Source organism: Otolemur garnettii, unplaced genomic scaffold (assembly GCF_000181295.1).
Source record: "Otolemur garnettii isolate 467f Iridium unplaced genomic scaffold, OtoGar3 scaffold00033, whole genome shotgun sequence".
Taxonomy (NCBI): domain Eukaryota; kingdom Metazoa; phylum Chordata; class Mammalia; order Primates; family Galagidae; genus Otolemur; species Otolemur garnettii.
In genome coordinates, this window is record NW_003852428.1 from 9,796,259 (window position 1) to 9,806,364 (window position 10,106).

The 10,106-nt window shown below is 40.2% G+C and overlaps 1 protein-coding gene across 1 annotated transcript in view; it reads left to right on the forward strand.

Annotated features, from left to right (window-relative positions):
* The first annotated feature begins 6 nt into the window (after nt 1–6).
* The window catches only part of ZNF622 (zinc finger protein 622), a 14,639-nt gene continuing 4,539 nt past the window's right edge, over nt 7–10,106 (forward strand). Inside the window, exons 1-4 of the mRNA XM_023513081.1 lie at nt 7–502; nt 2,229–2,480; nt 2,707–2,869; nt 7,008–7,120. Of these exons, the coding sequence (XP_023368849.1) occupies nt 49–502; nt 2,229–2,480; nt 2,707–2,869; nt 7,008–7,120 (982 nt within the window). The 5' untranslated portion in view covers nt 7–48. The remainder of the gene's footprint in view (nt 503–2,228; nt 2,481–2,706; nt 2,870–7,007; nt 7,121–10,106) is intronic.

A 10,106-nucleotide genomic window follows, 5' to 3' on the forward strand; every position in this document is an offset into this window, starting at 1 on the left:
CCAGTCACCGCCGAAGGCTTCCAGGAGCGAGTGCGGGCGCAGCGGGCCATGGCTGAGCAGGAGAGCAAGGGCTCGGCCACCTACTGCACCGTTTGCAGTAAGAAATTCGCCTCTTTCAACGCCTACGAAAACCACCTCAAGTCCCGGCGGCATGTTGAGCTAGAGAAGAAGGCTGTGCAGGCCGTGAATCGGAAAGTGGAAATGATGAATGAAAAGAACTTGGAGAAAGGACTGGGTGGGGACAGTCTGGACAAGGATGCCATGAACGCGGCCATCCAGCAGGCCATAAAGGCTCAGCCGTCTATGTCTCCCAAGAGGGCGCCCCCAGCTCCTATAGAGGAGTCCGGGAGTGCCGTGGCCGTGGCTGCCAGTGGCCGTGTGACTCACAACCGAGACCCGACAGACAAGCCGCCCCGGCTTCAGTGGTTTGAACAGCAGGCGAAGAAGTTTGCAAAGCAGCAGGAGGAGGACAGTGAGGACGAGGAAGACCTGGATGGAGACGGTAGTGGCTCTCTTTGGGGGAGGGAGAAAAGAAAAGTGGCACCCCTTAAGTTTCCAGGTTTACACTTCAGGAGGGGATGTCGGTGTGTTTCAGTTTTTAAGTGAAAGTGGTAAGTGAAGATAGGTTTGGTGCTTTCCGAGGTGCCTTATCTGGCCAGCATCCCCACGGGGAAATTTGACTGTTTACTTTTGTAGATTCAAGGCCTCAAGCCTTAGGTGGAAAAAGAATAGGTGCTTAATACATATTTGTAGGATGAATTGATGCTCTCTCTGTTTTGGATGGGTAGGTGGCTTTGTATTTAATTTAGTTGACTAAAACAGAATGAGGTCTCAAGGGCAGCCAGAAAGCCTGAAATGTGGCATTTGGGCTATTATTCCTTCCTTTTCTCGTTCTATATCCTATTAATGGTAGTATTGTATATATTTATATCTTTGTGTTGCTATAGCAAATACCTAATGCTAGGTAATTTATAAATAACGAAAGTATATTTTCCCACCGTTCTGGAGGCTGGGAAGTCCAAAATCAAGGCACTGGCCAACTCAGTGTCTGGTGATGGGCGGTTCCACACATGGAGTTTTCATGTAGTATCCTCACTTGGTAGAAGGAGCAGAGGGGAAAAAGATGGCTAGCCATTTCCCCCAGGCCCTTTCTTTCTTTCTTTCTTTCTTTTTTTTTTTTTGAGACAGAGCCTCAAGCTGTTGCCCTGGGTAGAGTTCTGTGGCATCACAGCTCACAGCAACCTCCAACTTCTGGGCTCACAGATTCTCCTGCCTCAGCCTCCTAAGTAGGTAGGACTACAAGTGCCCACCACAACACCTGGCTATTTTTTGGTTGTAGTTGTCATTGTTGTTTGGCAGGCCCTCAGGCTGGATTCGAACCTGCCAGCTCAGGTGTATGTGGCTGGTGCCTTAGCCACTTGAGCCACAGGCGCCCAGCCCCAATGCCCTTTCTAAAGGACCCTAATCCATTTATGAGGACTCTGCTGTTGTGTCCTAATTACCTCCTAAAGTTCCTGCCTCTTAATTCTACTTCATTGGTTATTAAGTTTTTTGTTTGTTTTTTTTTTTTTTGAGACAGAGTTTTGTGTCACCTTTGGTTAGAGTGCGGTGGCATCACAGCTCACAGCAGTCTCAAACTCTTGGGCTTAAGGAAGTCTCTTGCCTAAGCCTCCCAAGTAGCTAGTCACAAAGCCTGGCTATTTTTTTGTTGTAGTTGTCATTGTTGTTTTAGCAGGCCCAGGCTGGGTTCAAACCTGCCAGCCCCAGTGTATGTGGCTGGCATCCTAACCACTGAGCTATGGGTGCCAAGCTGCTTATTAAGTTTTAACTTACTCATTTTGGAGGGACACATCCAGTAAAACCATAGTAGTTCATACAATAGCCACCACCACATACACAGTGGCTGCTGTAGGAACTGTTCGTGAGAAATTGTAGATTCAGACATTTTTCTGTCAGTTTATAAAAAATATTCAGCCAGATCTGAGACAGCTTAACTATGTGTTCAACTAGGCTAGGCTAGGTGCTGTGAGGCATACGAAAGGAACAAAGGACACCTGTGTAAATGAATAGCTAAAATTGAAATCTTGAAAGAGGATTTGTCCCCAGGGGCATGAAACTGGGTCCCTATGTCCCCAAGTGTAGGACTGTGCTACCTCATAGGAATCTTTGTGGTATCTTTAATTTTGATTAACAGTTAAACTAAACTTTGTCAAAATTTTGATTTGAAGATTGGGAAGATATTGATTCTGATGAAGAATTGGAATGTGAAGATACGGAAGCAACGAATGGTGTGGAGGAAGAGGAGGAAGAGGCTGTAGAAAGCCCATCCCTTGGTGCCATCCCTGTCACAGACTGTTTATTTTGTTCCCATCATTCAAGCTCACTCATGAAGAACGTTGCTCATATGACAAAAGTCCACAGCTTCTTTATTCCTGATATAGAATATCTTTCAGATCTTAAAGGACTGATTAAATACTTAGGTAAGTACATTAATGTTTCTTTTAATGAGGAAATACCACATTATTGGAGGATTGGTCCCATGGAATTATTGTTTTGCGTTTCTTACCAATCTTTGAATTGATTTCTTGCTTATTTTATGAAAACTAGAAACTTAACGAATGTTTTTTTGAATTGTGGAGATAAGTGATAAGACTTAATCTGGTTGCAAAAAGCTTCTTTGATAATTTTTTCCTCAAATTTTTCCAGGAGAAAAAGTTGGTGTTGGGAAGATTTGCTTGTGGTGCAATGAGAAAGGGAAATCCTTTTACTCCACAGAGGCTGTACAGGCACACATGAATGACAAAAGCCACTGCAAGCTCTACACAGATGGGGATGCTGCTTTGGAATTTGCAGATTTCTATGATTTTAGGTAAGTATGGTTTGTGTTATAAAGTGAAGTAAGGTCCTCTTTGTATTGAAGTGATGGTAAATATACCAGAGTGACAGATACGTGACTGGCACTATACAATATATTCTTTTTGCTTTACTTTTTAACTTTTATTTACTTATTGTAAGACAATCTTCCTCTGTTTCCTGGGCTGGAATGCAGAGGCTTAGTCATAACTCACTTCAACATCAAATTCCTGGGCTCAAATGATCCTTCTGCCTCAGCCTCCCTACCATATTAGTGGTATAGGCACCACTAATATATTTTTTTAAGAGATGGGGGTCTCACTAACTCTTTTACCTAAGGTAGTTATTTTCTACCTGTAAGTAGGAAACTCAGTTTAACAGAGTTTATCACATCCAGTAAAGAGACAATCTCAGGCCCAAACTGGTTTGTCTGACTTGTTTTGGGGTTTTTATTTATTTTGGGGATGGGATATGTGTGTGTGGTTAAATTGTCAGGATTTCAGTTTTGTCAGTTACCTCATGAACAAAGGTACAGAAATTAGGTTTTACATTTTGGGTTCCCTGAGAGTCCTTCTATCACAAGCTGTCTCCTGGGAGAGTGGAATCGCTAAACTAGGCCAGAACCAAGCATTTGGTGATGAGATTATCCCATAGGTGGTTTACTCCTAAGTAGAATCTTGAGTAGTTTATACATCACTCAACAAATACATGCTATATGTTCATGAACAACTAGTTCCTACTGTCAAAATTCCTTTAACTTGTAAGATATAAGTGGTGTGTATAATTACCATGCCAGGCACTCATAGTCCAAGTGATACAGGTGTTCAGAAAGGTCTTAGTCTTTTAAGTCTTCCTTTTGCATTTTCACCCTGATTGCACATTTTCAGCTGGAGACTTGCCATCAGTAGGTGTCACTGAGGGTTTGGGGGTGGGCTAGAGGTGGTGGTAGTGGAGAAGATGATTAAGTGTCTGCTGGAGGTGGAAAGCATCTTCTTCCAGGCAAGAGGCAGTATTTATCCCTTTCACATTTCCTTTCAGGTAGCAGTATTTAGGACTTTTTGATCAGTGTTGTAATCAGAGTAGTCAAAGCACAGACCATAGATGGAACAAAGTGGTTGCAAACAGCAGCTAGCTTAGACTGTTGTAGCATTCAGTCTCACAGATGTCAACAAGACTTAGATATCCAACTGCCTCCTTATAATGTCTATATAAGTGTCCAAAAAGCATCCTTAACAGGTCCAAAATCAAACTGCTGCTATTCATCCTAACCTGCTCCTCCCTAACTATGTAACATCTTTGTCCTTCTAAGTTACTTAAGCCAAAAGTGAGCCACGCAATCATCCTTTATTGTGTTTTCTTTCATGCTTACGTTAAAACCATCACCAAATCCTGTTTATATCTGCCTTCACATTCGGAGTATGACTGTTTTCACTGCTTCACTGTGACTACCTAGGTCCAGGTCATCATTACCTTTCACTTACCACCTCCTACATTCTGAGAACTGTGGAGACACTTTCAAAGCTTCAAGTCAAGTCAAGCTACTCAGTCTTCCAAAGACTTCCTGTCTTACTCAAAGTAAAAGCCAAAGTGTAATGGCTTATAAGTCCCTGCATGATCTGGCCCCAGCTATGGTTCCTGTGTGTTCTATTTCTTGCTTTCTGGATACCTAGCTGTTGCTCTGATCTCTGATGAGTGAAGTGTGTTTCTCAGAACCTTTGCCCTTGCACTTTGCCTATAATCCTCCCTCCAATAGTTACGTGACTCACCTGTTGACTTTCTTCCTGCATGGCTTGGTATAAATTTCACCTTCTCGTTGTGGCCTTTTTTTGACCATCTTTCATAAAATAGCAACACCGCCCAATTCTTCTCATCCTGTTTTATTTTTGCTTATCCCTTATAGGCATTTTACGTATTGTATGTTATTTATTACTTTCTCCCTAGAGTCTAAGCCTCAAAATAATGCAGCCTTTTGTTGTCATCATTTACATATACATAAACTACATTTACATATACATGTACATGTCATCATATACATCATCATAATTGTTGCTGAAATTATTCATTTAAATTAAAATATGTAATTGATGTAAAGGGTTCAAGAAGTAAATTTCTTTTAGTCCAAATGATGCTTTTTTAGACTTCATTTCTCTAAGAAAGAGAGTTATATTCTGTTGATGCCAGAAATTAGAAATTGTGTGATTCTTTTTAACAATGAATATTAAATTATTTATTTCCCTTAAAAAGCAAAAGTTGGCTGGGTGCTGTGATGAATGCCTATAATCTCAGCTACTAGGGAGGCTGAGGTAGGAATATCACTTGAGCCTAGCCAGAGGTCCTCAAACTTTTTAAACAAGGGGCCAGTTCACTGTCCCTCAGACCATTGAAGGGCCGGACTGCAGACCCCAGGACCAGTTGGCTGCTAAGCAGGACAGGCAGCAGTGGCAAAAACACCCGGCGGGCTGGATAAATGTCCTAGGCGGGCTGCAGTTTGAGGACGCCTGGCCTAGAGGTTCAAGATCAGCCTGGGCAACATAGTGAGACCTTGTCTCAAAAAATGAAAATTTCATAATGCTTAATAAATGGAAAGTAAAAAAACCTTCCCATAATCTGTACTAAGTATATAGTCTCTTTTCATTATTCCCTAAACAATACAGTATTAGTATATATAGCATTACAGTGTATTAGGTATTATAAGTAATTTAGAGATGATTTAAAGTATATGGGAGAATGTATGTGAGTAATATACAGATACATGTCATTTTATATCGGGACCTTGAGCATCTGCAGATTTGGGAATTCAAAGGAGGTCCTGGAAGCAAGCCTCCATAGATACAGGGATGATTGTACTTTTTATATCATAATTCAGTCCAGTGAAGTTTTAATCATAATAAGCACCCACATGAAGAAACAGAACATGAGTAATACCTGAGGTTTCCCTTTTGCATCCTTCCAGGAACTACTCTCCTGTTTCTGAGAGTAACCATTATTCTGACTTACAACTGTATAGATTGGTTTTGCCTGTTTTTGTACTCTGTACATCATAAAGAATGTATGGATCTGGGTTTTTTGTTTTTTTTTTTTTTTTTTTGCTCTACTTTACATTGGAGAAACTCATTCATACTATTTTATATAGTAGTAGAAAATTCATGCTCATTGTTGCTGAGTTGTTCTCACTGTTGATGTGCATTTGGGTGGTTTCCAGTTTGGAGCTATTACAGATAATGCTGCTACATTTTTCTAGTATGTATCTTTTGGCAAATGTGTATACTTTATCTGTTTTGTGTATATGTAGGAGTTAGACCAGAGGATGTACATATGTTTGGTTTTAGAAAACACTATCAAATTGTTTTCTAAAGTGGTTCTCTATACTCCCACTTGTAGTAAGGGAGAGATTTTTGCTTTAGCCACTTGGGTGGGTGTGTAGTGGTTTTAATTTGCATTGGATGATGATTAATGTCATCAGAAGCCTTTTTTTACATTAATTGGCCGTTTGAATGGATATCTTTTTGTGAAGTGTCTGATCAAGTCTTTGGGTCGTCCAGCTTACTGTTAATATTTTAATGTGCATTTTCTCAGTTTTCCATGTGTATGTGTGAATATGAATTTGTCAACATATCTAGAAACATAGAGATTGTTCTAGACAGCACTGTCTAATATGGCAATTACCAGGTGTACTCATGCCTAGTTGAATAAATTTAAAGTTAAATTAAAAATATAACAGTTCATTTCTGTAGTAGTCACACTACCAGCATTTGAGAATTCAGTGCTTGAAAGCCTGTGTGACTAGAGTTGCCATAGTAGACACATAGATATAGAGCATACCTGTCATCACAGAGTTCTGTTGGACAGCACTGTCCTAGAACTTGTTTTCATAATGGTGAAATTGAACAGAGCATGTCCATCCCTACATTCTTCTCTTCCTCCATTTGGCAACCTTCCTGAGGAGAAAAAAATAGGAGAAAGAATTTTTATTATAAACCATTTGTTCACTTTTACTTTAGAGAAAATCCTAACAAGTTATTTTCTTCTCAAAACCTTTCAGCTTGTTCCTTTGGGTAGTTATTGGGTTTGCCACATTTGCAAATACAGTGTATGTTTCTTTAATTCAGTTTGTGGTATCAGTGAACTTATTAGTGCCATTTCACTGTAAACAGGAGTAGCTACCCAGATCACAAGGGAGGAGAGGATGCCAGTGAGTCCGAGGAGCTGCCCTTGGAAAAGAACTTGGAGTATGATGATGAAACCATGGAACTGGTTCTGCCTTCTGGTAAGTGTATTTGTCAAAAATAAGTAGCTTAATGCCAGTGGGGTTGAGGGGGAGGCATGCCACCATCAATTACCTTCCATACTGAGAGAAATAGATCATAAAACTAAAAGTGTATGTTTCTGTTCTCATGTACATGATAAAATCTGAAAGTTATTTAACTCTTAGTTGACTGGGCTGTTTTGTTTAAATTGGACCACGGGTTTTGCTGTGTTATGACTCAGAATGTTTTGATCAGGCAGTTTTCTTCTTTTTTTAAAATAGACTTTCTATTCTTCTTTTTTTTTTTTTTTTTTTTTTTTTTTGCCCCATCTAGTTTTTTCTTGTTACTCTTATCCTATCAATCAGCTCTTTGAACTGATTTCTATTTCTTTATGTTGCTTAGACGTCCAGATAGTCTGGCATGGGTGTATATGACTCAAGGTGGAAATTTTTCCCAGGTATGAAAAGGTAAAGAATAACTATGAATATAGGAAGCACCACTGTTATTGTATGGGAAGAAAGAATTGTTGCAATTAGCTGATAGGAATAGGGGAAGCTGCAGAAGACATTATTTGAAATCTGAAAGAGAATACAAAAGTAGAGATGATAATAAAGTGCTAATAATACCTGGTCTTTTCTGATCAGTTAGCATATTCAGGCAAATATTTTATCTTTACACCAAAAATATGTGTTAGATTTAATATCTTCATTTTAGGGTGAAGCTCAGAGAGGAGTAACTTACTTGAGGTCGTAGTCAGTGAAGTCTTTTCCTCTCTTTCCTACACTTTCTCAGGAGATTTGTAGTAATGATGCAGCTAGGAATACCCTGTCAGTGGAGATGTCTGCTTGGAACAAGCCTCTCACAGGGCTTTCTATGTAGAATATCCCCGCTTAGGACAGACAGCCATCCAACTGAGAGCAGAACTGCTATCCCAGTGCATATTCACACATAGACATGGAAAACTGAGAAAATGCACAGGAACTTTATCTGTTTTGTGTCTATGTAGTAGTTAGACCAAAGGACGTACATATCTTTGATTTTAGGAAACACTGTCAGATTGTTTTATGAAGTGGTTCTCTATACTTCCACTTGTAGAGGGGGAGAGACAATTTTTTCTTCCCACACAATAAATAAAGCCATGAAGGCTAAATGCAGCTTTTAGAGTGGGACAGTAGAAGGAAAGGGCAGGCACATCTGTCTTGAAGATGTAGTTTTTCCTACAGTGACTAAGAAAGTTACAATGCAGCATAATACCATGGCCTGTATAAAAGACCGTGGTAAAACCTAAATGCGGTCACAGAAAACCTAGTCTTTCTCTGGTGAAGGTACCTATATAGAACATGAAAAATATGTTCGATGACTTATTTTCCAGGTTTGCTTGTTTAGCCTGTTGTCTCATTAGCTTCCACTTAACTGTTGGTTGAAATAATGACGGGCCTTAAATAAGTTGAATAAGATAATCCTCATAAAGCAGTGTCTGACATGTAGTGGGATCAGTCTAACGTTCGCTTCACTTTGCATCTACTTTAGCACATTATATCACAAAAGTGTGCATAATAAATGTATACTATTTAAGAAATACAGTGTATTTGAGAGAAGTTTTCATCTGTACTTTAAACTTTAAAAAGAAAGACTCCTCAGCTATATAGAAAATCTATGTAGAAAACACATTTTCCTCTGGTGATTGAGTGTTCTAATGTTAGCCAAAGTCAAAACTAGGTATCTTTTCAGGATGCTCCCTTCACCTCCACATTAAGATGATTTGGCAGGTCCTAAGTGTCTTTTTTGAATATTTTCTCTCCCTCTTTATTCATTTGTCTGTATCACCATTACAGCTTCCTGTCTGGCCATCTCTAATCTGGTTTCCACATGCCCCAGGACATTATAAATGCCAGGATATTTTCTTTACCCTCTGGAATTCCTTCAGTGGAATGTTGCCTTAGGAACGAAATCTTACTTAGTTTCACCTCGGTCGGTCCTTCAGGTGTCTTGTGCTATTCCTTTCCACACCCTCCTGGAGTTCTCCTCTGGGCCTCTGCACGTGTGCTGCCTCTGTGTGACTCCTACTGCTCCGGTAGCACTATTTACTTGGCTCAGCCCTCCAGGAAGCCTTTCTAAACTCATCTCCTGTCCTTTTCCTAGGTGATGAGAGTCCCCTCTGCTCCCAGGACACTTGCTTATTTGTTATGACATTGACCTTACTCCTTTGTGATCCTTGGCCTAGTTGCCTGCTTCCTCCATTACTTTGAAAAGAAAGACTGATTCTTTTTCTCTTCATCTCATTACTGGGTCTCAGAGATACAAGGCTGAGTAGATGGAGGTGGCTTTTAAAAGGCAAGCAAGGCTGCTTTGCTTCCCTTGTGCCTGTGCAGTAAAGGAAAAGGACAGCAGAAGGGTTCTTGGGGGCTTGGAATCTTATTTGCCTACAGTACCCTTCTGAGCCCATGGAGTAGATTGCTTTGCCACTGTCATGTATGGTCAGAGAAGAAAGTGGCCTGCGATTAGATCAAAGGTCCATTTTTCTCTGCTTTTTATAGCCTAGGTTGCCTTGCTTACAGCCACAGGTATAATTACTGAGTCATGTTATTTGAAAGGATTGGGTGGTAACTTCAGGACATCTCTTTGACATAGACTTGGAAACAGTGAGGTAACAGGTACTGCTAAATGCCATACTTCCCAGTAGACTCAGGAAGGACCTAACCAACAACCAGCCAGATCTTACTCCAGGGACTCTTAACTAATTGTCACGCACATATTTTTTCTGTGGGAATGGGTACTTTAGGGGGGGAAAGGCATAGTTTCTTAAAAGTGTCTGTGACCTGGAGAAGATTAAGAGCCACTCATAAAAATATTCAAATCCAAATTATTTATTCCCTTCTGGGATTATCACAGATGACTGAGACCTTACCATAGAATGTGTTTAAATGACAACAAACAGGTTCTGAGGAATAAAAATCTATCCGTGTTCTGAAATTTCCTGGATCTTCTAATGTCTCCCATACTTTT